The 18102-nt window shown below is 57.0% G+C and overlaps 1 protein-coding gene across 1 annotated transcript in view; it reads left to right on the top strand.

Moving 5' to 3' along the window:
• The first annotated feature begins 1080 nt into the window (after positions 1-1080).
• The window catches only part of Papln (papilin, proteoglycan like sulfated glycoprotein), a 31012-nt gene continuing 13990 nt past the window's right edge, over positions 1081-18102 (top strand). The window contains exons 1-17 of the mRNA XM_042692801.1: positions 1081-1114; positions 1764-1775; positions 2250-2254; positions 2471-2524; positions 2731-2790; positions 7561-7676; positions 8753-8813; positions 9064-9166; positions 10175-10305; positions 11841-11964; positions 12479-12559; positions 12636-12808; positions 12916-13045; positions 13960-14086; positions 15192-15399; positions 15872-16051; positions 16173-16314. Coding sequence (XP_042548735.1) covers positions 2501-2524; positions 2731-2790; positions 7561-7676; positions 8753-8813; positions 9064-9166; positions 10175-10305; positions 11841-11964; positions 12479-12559; positions 12636-12808; positions 12916-13045; positions 13960-14086; positions 15192-15399; positions 15872-16051; positions 16173-16314 — 1660 coding nt within the window. The 5' untranslated portion in view covers positions 1081-1114; positions 1764-1775; positions 2250-2254; positions 2471-2500. The remainder of the gene's footprint in view (positions 1115-1763; positions 1776-2249; positions 2255-2470; positions 2525-2730; positions 2791-7560; positions 7677-8752; positions 8814-9063; positions 9167-10174; positions 10306-11840; positions 11965-12478; positions 12560-12635; positions 12809-12915; positions 13046-13959; positions 14087-15191; positions 15400-15871; positions 16052-16172; positions 16315-18102) is intronic.

Below are 18102 nucleotides of genomic sequence, written 5' to 3'. Positions count from 1 at the left end.
GCAGCCAGGACTGTGGAGAGAATTGGAGCTGAAGTATAGAATTCCAAGGTGGAAGGCAGGGAGGTGGCTGCCCTCAGATACAGGCCTGCCTGGCTAGGTACGTGAGGAGGGTTTGTAGTAAAAACTGAGAGCCCGAAAATCCAAGCTGTGACAGGGAGTTTGCAAAGCCTTCTCCCAACGCACTCTGGATGCTGAGTGTTCCCGGAAAGGTCAATCAGTCCTGGCTTTAGGGGACTCAGACTTAGGTTTATGCAAATTGTAGGCTGTTTACTGTTTAGCTCTCCTTCGAGAATAAAGTCACCCACCACTTGTATACAAAATACATCACGAGATGAAGTGTGTGCCTTACTTCCTTGCACAAGACCAAAGAAAACCTTGGTTAATGGAACCTCGGGATCTGTGGCCGGTGGAAGACTACGGGTCCCCTGGTCCCCCAAACCTCCGTTGCACGATCCGGTCTCCGTTCTTGTGTTGCTCCCGGTAGGGCTGCAACAAAAACAACAAAACAACAAAACACCAAGCTGGGCACCAGTGGCTCACGCCTGTCATCCTAGCTACTCTGGAGGCTGAGATCTGAGGATCACGGTTCAAAGCCAGCCCTGGCAGGAAAGTCTGTGAGACTCTGATCTCCAATAAACCACTAGAAAACCAGAAGTGGCGCTGTGGCTCAAGTGGCAGGGCGTTCGCCTTGAGCGCCCATGCCCAGAGTTCAAGACCCACGACCGACAAAAGCAAAAAAGCCCCCGTCTCCACCCCACCCCCCCAGCCCCGGGCCAGGGCGGGGATTGAAGAGGTGCCTGGCACAGCCCCAAGGCAGGAACGACCCGCAGCCCACGGGGCGGAGGCCGAGCCCAGCCTTGGCGCACACCCAAGAGGTGGAGGCCGGGCACCGCTGGGCAGCAGGGCCTCCCCGCGGGGCGCCGTCCTCGGCGGGGATTGGCGGTGGGCGTCGGCGGGGCCGGGTGGGGGGGAAGGGGCGGGGAGGAACCCGCGGCTGCCCGGGAGAGAAAGTGCGCTCGGCGGGGCTGCGCGCGCTCCTTCCGCGCCGGTCCAGACCTCGGGGCTGCAGCTGGGGCCGGGCAGGGCCGCGCCGGGCCGGGCGGTCACCCACGGCGCGCGGCGGAGCAGCGCGGCGCGCGGGGTAGGAAGGCGGGAAGCCGGCGCCCCGCCGCCGGGGAGGCGCAGGGATGCACCCCGCCTGGCTCGCGGCGATGCGGGGTGGGAAAAGTCGGGGGCTGGGGGAAGGGGCGGCCCAGGCGAGACCCCACGTCCCGTCTGCCGCCGAGCGGGCGCGGAGGGCTGCGAGCCGGGGGCGCGCCCCGCCCCGCCCCGCACCCCGCACCGTCCCGCACGGCCCGCGGCGCATCCCGGGGTACGCGGGCCGGGGATGAGTCTCGGCCTCCCTCGGGGAGGGCGAGGCTGCCCGGCTCGCAGCCAGACCCAGGGGCTCGCCTGGGGTTGCCCGTCACCACAGACGCCCCCGCCCCCAAACCAGGGAACATTTGCAACTTCGGGGACCCTGGAGTCGCAGATGGGGCGATCGCAGAGGCGAGGTGGCTCTGGGGGCAGCCAGGAGGGCGGTCCTCCCCTCGGGTCCTCCTCTCCCGGCCACCTGCCAGGGTCCCCAGCTCTGGATGGAGCCTGTCCCCAGAGCCCGTGTCCTGGCCAGGCTCCTGGGGCGGAGGGGACCCAGGAGGCCCAGGAATCTCCGCTTAGACCCGGAAAAGTAATCACTAAAAGAATCGATTCGAGTGCCAAATGAGTGAGCGCGGGCGTTGGCAAATGTGCCAGGCTCTGCTTCGCTGACTTTGGCTTTTGTGTGCTGGGTTTTTGCACAAGAATTTAGCGCCTTCGAATTGCAGTCTTAAAATGTTCAATGTGCAGGGTGGAGCTTGTTGAATGTTTTGTACTGAGTCGCATACATTGCTGACGTCCCGCGTACAGTGACATGCACACACCGCACACACACACCTGTAGTGTGTGTGGATGAAACACGCGCGTGTACACTGCACCTGGCTCAGCAGGTGAGCACACTGCCCGTGGCGCCTGCTTTTCGTGGAGCTTCCCTAAGCAGGGAAAGGCTGGCTTGGGTTTACGATGGGACACAGTTCTTGTTTTTGTGCTGTTATTGGGTATTGGGGCTTGAACTCAGGGCCTGGGCGCTGTCCTTTTTACCCAAGGCTAGCATTCTACCGCTAGAGCCACAGTTCCATTTCCAGCTCTTGGTGATTAATTGGAGTTAAGAGTTTCACGGGCTTTCCCCACCCAGCCTGCGTCAGAACTCAGTCCTCAGATCACAGCCTCCTGAGTTGCTAGGATTACAGATGTGACCCCAGCTGGCATGGCTTTTTAAAAAGGAATTTCTTGACTGATTTCAAACAATAATCCTGGTTACTTTAGTTCTGAACTACCTGCTCTCAATAACTGTAGCAGTGTTTTTAATTGTCTTCTCTTTTCTATTTTCCTCCAGAAACAAGTGGTTCCTGAACTTGTACCAGGGATGGGCATGTTCTATTCTGTGCGTGTGAGTTACATGGCTGGTGTGGGGCCTTTAGTGTTCTCTGCTGTGCCCCACCACTCTCTGGAATCTGGTGTGGTCTCCTGGTCGTGGAAGTTCTCCCTGCTGTCACCAGAGCACTGGGGCTGGAGGTGGAGGGGAGGTGTGAGGGTGGGTGGTAGGGTGGGCTCAGCCCCCCCACCTCCCACTCTAACACATGGCCTCCCCTTCAGCCGGAGATGCTGCTGCTCCTCTTCTTGCCTCTGCTGCTCACAGCTGCACCAGAGTCAAAGGTGAGTGCAATTCCGCTCAGCCCCAATCCAGCCCCACCACCTAGTAGAGGTGAGGGAGGCCAGGGCAGGGATGCTGTAGGAGGCAGGCTGGAGCCCATTCCTGCCAAAACAACATTCCCAGGAGAGGAGCAAGGCCAGGAAGATGCCATCAGGAGTTGGCACCTTAGAGCTTCTCACCAAACTCTCCTTCCAAAAGGGTGTGGGGCTGGGCACCGGTGGCTGGCTCCTGTAATCCTAGCTACTCAGGAGGCCGAGATCTGAGGATCATAGTTCAAAGCCAGCCCAGGTAGGAAAAGTCAGTGTGACTCCTATCTCCATTAAACCACCAGAAAACTGGAAGTGGCGCTGTGGCTCAAGTGGTAGAGTGCTGGCCTTGAGCTGAAGAGCTGAGGGACAGCGCCCAGGCCCAGAGTTCAGGCCCTACGACTGGAAAAAAAAAAAAAAAAAAAAGTCACCAGTACTAGTGGCTTCCTTACTAGTGCAAAGAGTAGATATAGGAAACCAATTATCCAGCAAATGAAGTTCCATTAAAAGGGGCCCTGCAGAATGCACCTGGGTGCTCAGGGCCTAGAGGCTGTGTCCTTCAGCTCCTTGTGCTCAAGGTCAGCACTCCACTACTTGAGCCTTAGTTTCACATCCTGCTTTTGGCTGGTTAATTGGAGATAAAAGTCGCACAGACTTTCCTGCCTGAGCTGTCTTGAAACAATGATCAGATCTCAGCCTTCTGAGTAGCTAGGATCACAGGTGTGAGCTACTGGTGCCAGGCTGCAGAGGATATTCCAGATGGCATTTTTGGGAGGAGGGGGTCTGCCCAGCTGGGCATCTAACAGAGGCAGGCAGTTACTGTATCTGGAGAGACCAAAGGGGGTGCCACCCTGCCCACCTCTTGTGTGGCCAACAGAAGGGAGAGGGGAGGACCTCTGAGAAAGGACCCAGACTATTCAGATTTGGGGAGGCTAGAGGTGGTGCAGGATCTGTGGAAATGCGGGTTGAGGATGAGAACAGGCAGGGTTGAATGGACACTGGACAAGTCCATGGTCCATCCCCAGCCACAGTCTGAACAGCAGGAGAACTACAGCCATCTTCTTCATGTTCTTCTCCCTGCCAGCTCCCATGTCCCCTCACCTCTGCTACCCTACAGCCCTTGTTCCCAAGTTGCCACCTTCTTAGGTCTCCCATGTGCTGGTGCCCAGCTGCATGTATGCCAAAGCCCAGGGAGAGAGGGGCCACCGACCTAAAGCCATCCCATAACACCCTCTGCCTTGGGAGTTAGAATAGTTAGAATGCCCAACCTGCAAGCGTCATGCAGGGAATCAAGACTTATGATAGGGTTAGGTGCCTTTGCTCTTAGACCAGCCACAGCCACAGTACCTTCTACCTCCTCTTCTCACAGGGTGAGTCCCAAAGAAGCCCTGGCCTGTCTCCTCCCTCACTCCTGTCCTTCTCTGGTGGGGTGCCCCATTGGACAGGTCTGCTGGTCCCCCCTTGGGATGCTGAGCATCTTCTCAGGGTCCCTTGGTGACACTTGCTCTCAGGTTTTCTTTGAGGAGATGAATGGTTAGAGGTGATTAAAGGTGGTAGCAGCGAGGCCCTCCCCTGGGTCATTTGCTGTCACCGGCTCTGTCTCTCTCCCGTGTCCTATGTCCCCCATTCCGTGGGCAGTGGACTGTCCTGGGAACTCTTAGTGGAGCTGGAGGAGGAATGGGTGGGGTGTGGAGAGCAGAGGAGACAGGACAGGACAGGCCTGGGCCGGGCAGGGCTTACGCACCACACTGCTGCCACAGCAGCTCGTGCATGCGTAATTACAGGGAACAAAATGTGCTGGCTCTGCTCGCGATCCGACGTGTTTCCTGCAGACACACAGTGTGGAGGTGCCGGAGAGGCTTAGGGTCACTCAGATGAGCCCAGATAGGGTTCCTCTGTCAGTGTGCAGGTGGCCCCGCACACGTGTGCCCACCCCACAGGTGCCAGATGCAGAAGGAATGTTTTAAAGATGCTTCACCATGATCCCAGCCCCTGGATAGCTCTGTGCTTGGGCCATTTCCCTCTCATCCTGTTGGGTGAAGTGGCTCTGTGGCTGGGGCGCCCCTCCTTGCCTGGAGGAGGGAACGAACAAGGACAGCAGTGCACTGGGAGGGGAGGTGGGAGAGGGTCCTGAACTCTTGTCATGCACTGATGGAGCTTGGTGTATGGGCTGGGGCGAAGCGAGCAGAATTCCGAGTCACCCACTCTACCATGCCATCACTGACTTTGTTTTGTTGGTTATGGGGCCTGAACTCTGGGCCTGGGCGCTGTCCCTGAGCTCTTCACCTCAAGGTGAGCGCTCTACCATTTGAGCCATAGCACCACTTCTGGTTTTCTGGTGTTAATTGGGGATAAGGGTCTCACAGACTATCCTGCCCGGGCTGGCTTTGAACTGCAAACCTCAGATCTCAGCCTCCTGAGTAGCTAGGAGTATAGGTGTGAGCCACCAGCTCCCAGCTTCACTGTCTTTTTTTTTTATTAATGAAAATAGGTCAGGCATTGGTGGCTCACCCCTGTAATCCTAGTGTCTCAGGAGGCTGAGATCTGAGGATCGCAGTTCAAAGCCATCCAGGGCTAGAAAGTCTGTGAGACTCTGATTTCCAATTAACCACTAGCAAACTGGAAATGGTGCTGTGGCTCAAGTGGTAGAGTGCTAGCCTTGAGTAGAAAAGCTTAGGGACAACACTTGGGCCCTGAGTTCAAGTCCCGTGACTGACAAAAAAATTGTTATTGTAAAGGTGGTTTATAGAGGGGTTACCATTTCATCAGTAGTGTAATGAGTACATTTCTTTTTGGACAATGTCACCTTTTCCTTTGCTCTCTCCCAGTTTTTTTCCCTCCCATCCCCACGTAGAAGCTGTATAGTTCATTTTCAACATAATGTCTAGTGATTATCACTGGCGTGTTTACCCTTTGTCTCTCTATTTCTGTGCTTCCTTTGCCTCCCGAAGACAGACAAGAGAAAAGAAAACCTCTTGTTTCCATTTCCTGGCGCTCGTTTTAATAAACATCACATTATGTGATCGGGGCACTGAGGCATTGCACCTCTGTGTTCTTTCCCTAAGAGTATCCTCTTTTGGTGAATGCCCAGAGTCCTGTATGATTTATCATGTACTTGTGTATTTTAAATCTAGCTTCCAAGGAGAGAAAACAGGCGCCATTTGTCTCTCTGAGCTTGGTTTCCTTCACTTAACATGATTTGTTTCGGGTGCATCCACTTTCCTGCGAATAGTATACGATTCTTTAGAAAATTCCATTGTGTATAAGTACTTCTTTGGATCCACTCATCTATTGTAGGGCATCTGGGTTGCTGCAGTTGCTGCCTTTTGAAAACAAAATACTGGGTCCAATCCGTTTCATGTCACTAAGAGACCGCATTGATACTTTGGTTCTCTAGTTTGGGAAGTTAGGGGGTTCAGGCCCTGCTAGAGGTGAAGGCGTTACAAGGGAAAGGTGAGACCTTTGGTCTGGCTACCTCTTCCTTCTTGGCTTTGTGCTTGGTTCAGCAAGTTTAGTGCAGTTTGGGCTGCCTCAGATATAGGTAACTGGAGAGCCAACCTCACTCTAGCAGGCTTCCAGAGGCTCCTACAGGGAGAAGAGCTTGCTCTTCCTCCCACTGCATTAACACTAGCTTTCTCTAAAGAATGCTAGTTGGGCTGGGAACGTGGCTTAGTGGTAAAGTGCTTGCCTTGCATGCATGAAGCCCTGGGCTCAATTCCTCAGTACCACATATCCAGAAAAGGCTAGATGTGCTGGGAAGGTGGCTCAATGGTAGAGCGCTTGCCTTGCATGCTCAAGGCCCTGGGTTCGATTCCTCAGCACCACATAAGCAAAAAGAAAAAAGCCGGAAGTGGCGCTGTGGCTCAAGTGGTAGAGCACTAGCCTTGAGCTGAAGAGCTGAGGGACAGCGCCCAGGCCCAGAGTTCAGGCCCCATGACCGGACCAAAAAAAAGAAGAAAAAAAAAAAAAGAAAAGGCTAGATGTGGCGCTGTGGCCCAAGTGGTAGAGCACTAACCTTGAGCAGAAAATCTCAGGGACAGCACCTAGGCTCTGAGTTCAAGCCCTAGGATTGGTTAAAAAAAAAAAAAAAAAAGAATGCTAGTGATATTTTCCCCCTAAAGATTCTTATGTGGCAACACTGTAAAAATAAAGTCCCTGCTAGAAGATGGCACATGTTTAGTCTATTGTCTATCTCCTGTCAACATTGTGAAATGCACAGGGTCTCTGTTGGTTGTGTCTTTCATGCAGGTGTTGTGCCCTGTGCTCATTTGTCTCTCTGTGACTTCTTCTATCTGCCTCGTGTGTGTGTGTGTGTGTGTGTGTGTGTGTGTGTGTGTGTGTATGTGTGTGTGTCCTTGTACATGTGTGCACAGACCAGTTCAGTGTCTTGAACTCAGGGCCTGAGCACTGTCCCTGAGTTGCTCAAGGCTAGTACTCAACCACTTGAGCCACAGGCTCCACTTCTGGCTTTTTGGTGACTAATTGGAGATAAGAGTCTTGCAGACTTTCCTGCCTGGGCTGGCTTTGAACCACATATCCTCAGATCTCCATCTCCTGAGTAGCTAGGATTACAGGCGTGAGCCACCATACCGGGCTAGTTGGCTCATTTTGTAATGAGTATATTGGTGTTCCTGACAGTGTCGGTATGTCCTAAAGGGACAGTTCTGGGAGAGAGACTCCAGGTCTGGCTTGCAGGTCTCCTGTGAGGACTCCTGGCTCACTTTGTCTTGCTCCCGTCTTTCACAGGCTTCCCAGGTGAGGCGGCCGAGTGACCGCTGGGGCGCCTGGGGCCCGTGGAGCCCGTGCAGCAGGACGTGTGGAGGGGGCATCAGGTTCCGGGAGCGCCCTTGCTTCTCGGAGAGGTAAGGGGGATGAAAGGCCAGCTGGCTTCTGGGTCATGGGGGACCGGTGTCATGGGCCACGAGGGACAGATTTATTCAGGAAGCACAGGAGCAGAGTGCTGGAGAGCAGAGCCGGCCTGCGTCCCTGCTCCTGCTGCAGCGCGCAGCGCAGAGCATGCATTTGTGGAATTAATGAAGAATGTCCAGCCAGCCCTTCCTGGGGCCTGCGGCTTCTCTCCCTCCGCTGCTTGTCAAGTACAGATTCTCCAGGCATATTTCACTTTGTGCCTTGCACCCTAACACCTGTGGGCACAGGGTGGTGAGGTTGTGTGTGTATGTGGGGAGCAGGAGGGGTGGAGTCTTCTGTTTACTCTCCTTGCAGACTAACCTTACCCGTGACCTCTTAGCACCTGGGGCTTTTTTGGAAATTTGCTTTAAGAAGCAAGGTTAGGGCTGGGAAGGTGGCTCAGTGGTAGAGTGCTCGCCTAGCATGCATGAAGCCCTGGGTTCGGTTCCTCAGTACCACATACACAGAAAAAGGTAGAAGCGGTGCTGTGGCTCAAGTAGTAGAGCATTAGCCTTGAGCTGAAGAGCTCAGGGACAGCACCCAGGCCCAGAGGTCAAGCCCCACAACCAACGACAACAAAAAGCAAGGTTAGAGCTAGCTAGCCACAGTGGCTTATGCCTGTAATCTTTATTACTCAGGAGGCTGAGATCTGAGGATTTCAGGGGTGAAGCCAGCTCAGGCAGGAAAGTCTGATGTCTAGCTCTAATTAGTCCTCAAAAAGCTGGAAGTGGAGCTGTGGCTCAAGTGGTAGAGTGCTACACTTGAGAAAAACAAAAACAAAAACCACCTCAAGAACAGGGCCCAGGCCCTAAGTTCAAGCCCCAGGACTGGAAGACAAGGAGGAGGAGGAGGGATAGAGGAGAAAGAGAAGGAGAGGGAGAGTCAGACCAAACACAGGGCTAATCACACCCCCCCAAGGGATTTCTGTGTGACTCACCCCCTCCTCGCCCGGCCTCCACTCTGGCTCACCAAGCACCCAGTCTCCTAAGCCAGGGGCCCTGCAGGAGTGCCCAGTATTCTCATCCCACAGGAGAGACGGAGGTGCCAGCTGCGTGGGCCCAGCCCGGAGCCATCAAATCTGCCACCCAGAAGTAAATCCCTCCCAGCCCGGGCCCCCCACTTCCCCAGCCCCTTCCTCACCAGCTCCCTGGATTGGCCTTGGGGGCCCAAGCCTCCCCCACCCAGGGGCGCGCACGAGATCCCTGGGGCTCAGGTCCCCGCCTGGGGCTTGGAGGGGCTGAGGGTGGGAGGGGGCGGGGATCCCGGGCGGGCTTGTGGGGGTCGGGGGGGACCCCACCCCCCACGCGGAGGCTGGGACCCAGCTTCGGCTCCATCACACAGAGCTGCCCCCACGGCGCGCGCGACTTCCGAGCCCAGCAATGCGCGGAGCTGGACGGCATGGAGTTCCAGGGTCGGCGGTACCGGTGGCTGCCCTACTACGGGGGTGAGCGCCCGCCCGGCCGTGCCACCTCCACTGTCACACGTCACCTAACTCCTACAGAGCCACCAGGCCCCCCCACCCCGCCCCCGGCACGTGGACACGCGCGCATGCGTGCTGAGGGGCCCCTCCCCTTGTCCCTTTCAAAGCGTGCCGGTGGGGTGCAGCCCTGGCCGGGTTGGGGAGGCCGGGAATGGTGGGGGCAAACTGCAGAGCGCCTGCGAGGGGCTCTGTCCCGGGAATCCCACTTACCCTCATCTGTGCTGGGAGGATGTGGGTGGAGGAGCAGGGTGCAGGGAGTTTGTTTTTAAACAGCTAGAGCTGGGAAAACCCAGACACACACACACACACACCACACACACACACCACACACACACACCACACACACACACACACACACACACACACACACACACAGCCTTAAGTTAGTCCTAGGCATCAGTTGTCACTGCTCACTGCAAGCCAGTTGTGGCCACCTGGCACCCTGACCCTTGTGTGTCCAGGGTTACCGGGGCCAGAGGAGTGGTCCCACTTTGGTCCTTTGGCATTTTGTACCTCGATCCTGAAGTGGACAGGATTGTTTGTTACCTATCCCATGAAAAACTGACTTACGGAGGAAAGATTATCCAAGGATGTTTGCCTTATAGACATGATTATGATTTATCCTGTTAATATTTATCCTGTTAAACAGTGTATATGTAATGTGTAGATATTAAATATAACAGCTCTTGACAAGGCTGTAGCCTTTTCTTAGCCCTTTTGAGCTTGTTATTATAAATGAGAATAGCTTTTCCTTATTTGGGGATATCTTTGATTTGGCTCTCCAGAGATGCGGCTGATTCAAGGAGAAAGTCCCCCACCCATGGGGGCAGGGTTCTGTGCTAGTGGGGGAGGGTGCTGCTACAAGAACTTGTTCTCCAAGCCACGCATGTGCCTCTGCCCCTGCCTTCGCCCCCTGCTGCAAGACCAGGGCCTGAGTGGGGAATCTCAGCTTTCCTCTCGTGCCCACTCCAGCCCCAAACCAGTGTGAACTGAACTGCATTCCCAAGGGAGAGAACTTCTACTACAGGCACAGGGAGGCCGTGGTGGACGGGACGCCCTGTGAGCCTGGCACCCGCGACGTCTGCGTGGAAGGCGCCTGCCGGGTGAGTCCCCGCCTCCCCCGCCTCTCACTGGCCGGGGTTTCTGACAGGTGGCTCCCTGTCCAGCACCAGAGGGCCAGGGGATGCCAAGAGCTTGATGATCTCTCAGGCTACAAGGACACCAGGCCCAGCTCCTAGGATCTATTGCAGATGCCCTGTGACCCACCCCCACCCCCCCCCAGCTTACCTTTGCCCCCCTTATTTTGTCAGTGATGGGACTTGAACTCAGGGCCTGGATGCTGTCCCTGAGCTTTTTCACTCAAAGCTAGCACTCTGCTACTTGAGTCACAGCTCCACTTCCAGTTTTCTGGTGGTTAATTGGAGATGAGAGTCTCATGGGCTTTCCTGTCGGGACTGGCTTTGAACCATGATCCTCAGATCTCAGCCTCCGGAGTAGCTAGGATTACAGGTGTGAGCCACCAGTGCCAAGCTTTACCTTTGCCCTTTGAGAGCTCAAACTTTATTTATTTATTTTTATTTTTATTTATTTATTTTTTTAAAGGGCCAAAGCTTCTTTTTATTTATTTATTTATTTATGGGGCCTGAACTCTGGGCCTGGGCGCTGTCCCTCAGCTCTTCAGCTCAAGGCTAGCCTTCTACCACTTGAGCCACAGCGCCACTCCGGCTTTTTTTTTTCTTTTTGCTTATGTGGTGCTGAGGAATCGAACCCAGGGCCTCAGGCATGCAAGGCAAGCGCTCTACCACTGAGCCATCTTCCCAGCCCCTTTTTTTTTACTTTATTTTTTTTTTTTTGGTCGGTCGTGGGGCTTGAACTCTGGGCCTGGGCACTGTCCCTCAGCTCTTCAGCTCAAGGCGAGCGCTCTACCACTTGAGCTACAGCGCCACTTCCGGTTTTCTAGTGGTTTATTGGAGATAGGAGTCTCACGGTCTCTCCTGCCCGGGCTGGCTTTGAACCGCGATCCTCAGATCTCAGCTTCCTGAGTAGCTAGGATTACAGGCGTGAGCCACCAGCGCCCGGCTGCTCAAACTTTATTTAAAAAACAAAACAAAAAACCCTCAGGGTGGCTTGTTATAGGAACCTAACCAAAACTGACTTCAGCAAGCCCAAAACTATTGCAAGGGGGTGCTTGAATGGTGCTGCTAGAAACTTCTCTCCCCACAGCCTGCTTTCCCGTCCTCGGTCAGTACCAGGTTTGAGCAGGTTCCTGCCCCTGCATGGCAGCTCCAAGCCTCGGCTGCTCCCGCCTGGAAGCCGCCAGGGCAGGGCCTCATTCCCAGGAGTTCCTGATTTGTCTTGGCCTGTAGCTTACCTGATCTCTTTTCTTAGGAAGGAGAATAAGCCATGGGTTTGGGGAACTCCATCCCAACCCTGCAGGGGGGGGGGCCTCCAGAAGAAGATGGGGTGGTCACCAGAAGCCCAAATGCATGTTGCGCATGAGTGGACTGTCTGCCACCCTGGCTTGCTGCAGGGTGCTGGGGAGCCGAGCTGACCAGGCCAGAGCCCAGGTACGCCTGCCTGCGTCTCCCTCTGCGCTCGCTCATCTTGCCCTCGCCTCTCCCCTTTCCCTTCCCGGCAGGTCGTCAGCTGCGACCACAAGCTAGACTCGCTGAAGCAGGAGGACAAGTGCCTGCGGTGTGGGGGGGACGGTGCCACCTGCTACCCCGTCACGGGCACTTTTGATGCTGATGACCTCAGGAGAGGTGGGGGCCTGGGCTGCGGAGGGCAGGACTCTCTCTCTCTCTCTCTCTCTCTCTGTTGGTCGTGGGGCTTGAACTCTGGGCCTAGACTCTGTCCTCAGCTCTTTAGCTCAAGGCTAGCGCTTTGCCACTGAGCCACCTTCCCAGCCCCATCTGTCTCTCTTTCCTGGGGGCCGAGTTGCCCGGCCTCCATGGCACCCCGTGGGGCCATTGGCTTGGATCATGTCTGACAGCTCCCTGGTGGCTGTGGGGTGGGGTGTGTGCCCACTTCCAGTAGGACCCCTGCCCACTTGTGTGAGCTCACGCCCACCCCCGGCGCCCCTCCCTTCTCTCCCCCCTGGCTTTTTTAAAACGCTTTCCTCAGACAGCAGCCCAGGCCGCAGGCAGCCAGGCCCTCGTCACTCACAGTCGCGCTGTGTGGCTTAGCGTCTGGGGGTGACTCCTGCCCTTGGTTTGATGGAGGGGGGGCGGCATGGACTAGTGCTGCACCCCCACCTGAACCTCTGCCCCCTATCAGGCTACAACCAGATTTTCATAATTCCGGCCGGGGCCACCAGCATCCGAATCGAGGAGGCAGCCGCCAGCAGGAATTTCCTGGGTGAGGATGGGGGCTGGGCGCTGGGTTGGGGGTCAAGGGCACCCAGCTGACCGGGCGCCCGCTCTCCTGCATGCAGCGGTGAAGAGTCTCCACGGGGATTACTACCTCAACGGGCACTGGCGCATCGAGGAGGCCCAGGCCCTGCCCGTGGCCAGCACTGTGCTGCACTATGAGCGGGGCGCTGAAGGGGACCTGGTCCCTGAGCGGCTCCTGGCCCGAGGTCCCACCTCGGAACCGCTCATCATTGAGGTGAGCGGGCAGGGGACGGTGTGGGGAGTGGAGGGGGGGTGCCCTGGGCAGGTGGGGGTCCCTCAACACACACTGAGAGTCACCCGAGTGGGGACCCTGCCATGCAGCTCATCAGCCAAGAGCGCAACCCCGGCGTGCACTACGAGTACTACCTGCCGCTGGGCCGCGGCAGCCCGCGCCCCGCCTTCGGCTGGAGCCACGGCTCCTGGACCGACTGCAGCGCGGAGTGTGGAGGAGGTGAGGGACCCCTGCCCGCGCGGACCCCGGGGAGATGGACTGTGGGTGGGGCTACGGGATCGCCTCCTGGGTACTCCCAACCTGAAGACTAGGAAGGCGGTGGCATCTCTTAGGCCAAGAGCCCCCTGGGGAGTGGAGGCCAGGGACCGCGTGTGAGGCTGCCCCCTGCCACCCACCCCCATCTCATGCCCTGAGTCCTCTATAAATCGGGGATAATAGCTTGGTGTCAGTGGCTCACCCGTGGCTCAGGAGGCTGAGAGCGAAGGATGGTGGTTCGAAAACAACTTGGGTCCAGGAGACTTTTTTATTAAAATTTTTATTTATTTATTTTGTCGGTCATGGGGCCTGAACTCTGGGCCTGGGCGCTGTCCCTGAGCTCTTCAGCTCAAGGCAAGCACTCTACCACTTGAGCCATAGCGCCACTTCTGGCTTTTTCTGTTTATGTGGTGCTGAGGAATTGAACCCAGGGCCTCATGCATGCAAGACAAGCACTGTACTGCTGAGCCACCTTCCCAGCCCCTCCTGACTGGCTTTGAACCTTGATCCTCAGATCTCAGCCTCCTGAGTAGCTAGGATTACAAGCGTGAGCCACCAGCGCCCGGCTTCCAGGAGACTCTTTATCTCCAATTAACTACCAAAAAGCCAGAAGAGGAGCTGTGGCTCAAGTGGTAGAGTGTAGTCTTGAACACAAAAGCTCAAGGACAGTGCTCAGGCCCTGTGTGCGCATGCACGCGCATGCGCGCGCGCACACACACACACACACACACACACACACACTGGGGTGTGACAACACTTCTCTCAGATGGCTGCCTGAGACTTCATGGGGATGAACCCACTGCAGAGTCCAGAGTGGTGGCTGGCCCAGGTTGCATTTGGACAGTGTTGTCTGATTGGCTGCCCTGGGCCTCTGGCAGGCCATCAGTCCCGCCTTGTGTTCTGCACCATCGACAATGAGATCTACCCTGACCACATGTGCCAGCGCCAGCCTCGCCCGGCTGACCGCCGCCCCTGCCACCTTCACCCGTGCCCGCAGACCAAGCGGTGAGGCCTTGCCAGTCCCTTCCTCTTCTGGTGGGTGGAAGGGGAAAAAAGTCTATGCGGTTTCAGGCATAGGCACCAAAGAGGTCCAGGAGCCCAACCCTCCCCCAGCCATGGCTGCCAGAGGTGGCCATTGTCACCAAGGGGGCCAATACAAGGGCCTGAGGTCCAGGGCTAGGCCCACACAGTGCTCAGAATGCCCAGGCTGGTGGCAGGAGGGTTGGGGACAGGATCAGAAGTCCCTGACTAAGCCAGCAAGGGGTCTGGCCAAAGGGCCTGTGCCTTGGCATTTGGGATGCCTTTGTCTGTGCATAAAGAGTGTCCTACCTGCACCGGCCAGGAGTGTGGTGCTGTGCTGGGGCCCAGCACGCATATGACAACAGGTCATCTGTAGGCAGCGGTCCCCAGCGGCTGGTGCACGCATATGACAACAGGTCATCTGTAGGCAGCGGTCCCCAGCGGCTGGTGCACGCATATGACAACAGGTCATCTGTAGGCAGCGGTCCCCAGCGGCTGGTGCACGCATATGACAACAGGTCATCTGTAGGCAGCGGTCCCCAGCGGCTGGTGCACGCATATGACAACAGGTCATCTGTAGGCAGCGGTCCCCAGCGGCTGGTGCACGCATATGACAACAGGTCATCTGTAGGCAGCGGTCCCCAGCGGCTGGTGCTGCGCCTCCTGCTCGGTTGCGCGGGGGTCTGGCTTTGCATGGTGCGCTGGGGCCGCCCTGTCCTTTGCTCCTTGTACCCTGGTGACGAGCAGGGCCACTCCACCCATACAGAGTACAGCCCTCCTGAAGTGCCACATCCAAGGTGGGAGCTGGAGGGGAAAGGGCCTGGCTGGGGTGATGGGACGTGGTGAGAAGGGAAAAAAAGGGGACCTTGGGGTTAGCATAGGAGCACGGACTGCCACGGTTGGGCTTGGAGCTGTTAGACCCTGCAGACAGCGGGCGAGTGGTCGCCAGGGATGCCTGGAGTACCTGCGGCCTTTGTGTAGAGCTCCTCAGCTCCGTCTGTGCAGGCCTGGGGTTCAGAGGGTGAGCAGGCTGGGGCTGGAGGGCGGGGGCCTTTTGTCTGCTCCTCACTGGATTCCTGCTCTTTGCCAGATGGAAGGCAGGGCCCTGGGCTCCTTGCTCAGCCTCCTGTGGGGGTGGCTCCCAGGCCCGCTCTGTCTACTGCGTCTCCTTGGATGGGGCCGGCGGCCAGGAGGCCGTGGACGAGGCCCACTGCGCAGGCCTGCCCGGGAAGCCGCCCTCCACCCAGGCTTGCAACCTGCAGCGCTGTGCCGCCTGGAGAGCGGAGCCCTGGGGCGAGGTGAGGCTTGGGGCAGGAGCCCCCACCCAGGCTGGGCCGCAAATCAGGAATGGGGCTGGGGCCTGCGCAGCAGCAGACCAAGCAGGCAAGCTGTCTTGGAAGCTGTGGCCAAGGCTGGAACTAGACCGGTTCTGAACCAGGTTTTTCCCGGAGCTGGGTGACAAGGCTTTCCCTTGGTCCGGAGAAGCAGCGAGAGGTAGTTTTGGGGGTGAGGGAAGAGCTGATATGTCTAAGGCTGAAGATTGCTCCCCATACCTACAAATAAAGGGATGTAGAAAGTGCCCTACACTCTGGCATCAGCCACCATGATGAAGCTGTGTGACTTCCCCAAAGTGGCTCAGCCTCTCTGGGCCCAGGAGTGAGAGAGAGTAGGGTATGGTCTGCATGTGCCATGTGTCAGGCTGGGGGGCTGTCCCGCCTTGCATGGTTCCTCTGGCTGGGACGAGCTCAGGCTGACAGCCGGTTCTTGCAGTGCTCTGTCACCTGTGGTGCTGGTGTCCGGAGGAGGAGCGTCTCTTGCAGGAGTGCCCAGGGATCTGTGCTCCAGGCCTCCGCCTGCTCCCTGGAGAGCCGGCCGCCCCTCAGTGAGCCTTGCGTGCTGGGGGCCTGTCCCCTCCATGACCAGGCCTGGCACGTGGGCCCCTGGAGTCCAGTGAGTGCTCAACCCCTCGGGTGGGTCTGATGCGCCTTCCCGTCCGTCCGTCCGTCCGCCCCCCCCCACTTCCGCCCCCCCCCCAGCCTCAGGGCTCTCTCTTCTCACCCTTGGGCCCCAGTGCTCCAGGAGCTGCGGCTCAGGCACTCGGAGGCGACAGGTGGTCTGTGCCCTGGGGCCGCCCAGCCACTGCGGGAGCCTGCAGCAGCCCAAGCCCGCGGAGGTGGAGTCCTGCAGCAGCCGTCCGTGCCGCCGTGCTCAGGGTGAGGCCGGGGGAGGCTCTACTTTTCCCTCCCACTCTGGCCAGTGCACTTCCTGCCCGGGGCCTTTGCCTGGGCCATCCGGCCCCGCGGTTGCTTTCCCCCTGCATCAGAAGCACCGCTCCCTGCAGAGTGTCATTGTTTCCAGCCTGGGCTAGCCAGCTTCCTAGTGCTGCTGTGGTTGTACACAGCTTCTCAGGACTATTAGGTATGAGCTGCTGGAGGGCCAGGCCCATGACCCCCGTAGTCTGGGAATTGTACTCAAGGGGTTTGTGATCACTAGGCAGGCGCTCTGCCATTTGACCCATGCCTCCAGCTGTGTATTTCACTTTAATTGTTGTTTCACACAAGAGCTTATGTTTCTGCCTGGGCTAGCTTTGGGCTAACAGTCTCCTACCTGTTCCTCTTGCATAGCTGGGATTAGAGGCAAGCGCAAGTACTCCTGGCTGTTCTGTTGGGATAGGGGGAATCTATTTACGTATTTATTTTTGGCCTTGAGCCATGGTCCTTTCTAAACCACCTCCAGAGTAGATGCGATTACAGGTGTGTGCCACTAGTCCTGGTCCCTTCAGCCTCACGATGCCCCCCCATCCCTGCCTCAGAAGTAGGCACTCAGCAATGATTTGTTGAAGGAGTCACTGGGTGCTGAGGGAAGGAAGTACTCCAGAAAAGACTGTCTTTCCTGCTGTCCCGGCCTCCTCTTCCTGCTTCATCTCCAGGGCTCTGGGAAAGGAAGTCTCTGGGCAGGAGGAGGAAGGAGCAGAGGCTGCTGGCCTTTGCTTGGGGTGTAGTCAGGACACTGAGGAAGGGTGGGGTTATTGCTGAGGAAGAGTGAGGAGGTGGGAGACTCGTAGCCCCGTAGCCCGGCGTGTCCGGCTCTGAGGTACAGCGCTGGTCTCTGAGCTGTGACTCTCGAGGTGGGGAACAGTTGAGAGGGGCAGGTCACTGTGACGGTGCTTCTGACAGCCATCTTAGCGGCCGCGCAGCTGTGTGGCCTAGGGCAGCATCTCTTCCTCTCCACTTGCCCATCTGTATATAGGACTGGATAAGTAAGGTTGCCCGGGCTTGTGGTGAGTCTCATGCCCGCCACAGTAGGGAGGCTCAGGGCTGGCGCTCTACCGCTTGAACCACAGCTCCACCTCAGTTTTTTTTTGGGTCCAGTCATGGGGCCTGAACTCTGGACCTGGGTACTGTCCCTCAGCTCTTCAGCTCAAGGCTAGCGCTCTACCACTTGAGCCACAGCACCACTTCTGGCTTTTTTTCTTTTTGCTTATGTGGTGCTGAGGAATCGAACCCAGGGCCTCAGGCATGCAAGGCAAGCGCTCTACCACTGAGCCACCTTCCCAGCCCCTCCACCTCAGTTTTTTGTTTTTGTTTGCTGTTTAACTGGAGATAAATTTTCTGCTCAGGGTGGCTTTGAACCATGATCCTCAGATCTCAGGCATGCACCATCAAAGGCTTGCTAATATTTTGTTGTTTATGCTGTGTGTGTGTGTGTGTGTGTGTGTGTGTGTGTGGTGACCCTGGGACTTGAACTCCAGTCTCATGCTTGCTAGGCAGGGAATCTAGGGGATCTACCACTTGTGCCACACCCTCAGCCGTTTTTGCTTTAGTTATTTTTCAGGTAGGATTTCCCTTTTTGCCTAAAGCCAGCCTCAGGTCTGAGGGATTCCTGCAGATGCCTACCTCGAAGCTGGTACACACTACTGTGTCTAGCTATTTGTTGAGATAGGGATCTCATTAGCTTTTCGGGTGGGTCATGGGGCTTGAACTCTAGGCCTGGGTGCTGTC

The sequence above is a fragment of the Dipodomys spectabilis genome, unplaced genomic scaffold (genome assembly GCF_019054845.1).
Source record: "Dipodomys spectabilis isolate Male_0828 unplaced genomic scaffold, ASM1905484v1 ptg000157l, whole genome shotgun sequence".
NCBI classification, from domain to species: Eukaryota; Metazoa; Chordata; class Mammalia; order Rodentia; family Heteromyidae; genus Dipodomys; species Dipodomys spectabilis.
The sequence above is the reverse complement of the archived record's forward strand: the minus strand, read 5'-3'. Positions and strand labels throughout refer to the sequence as shown.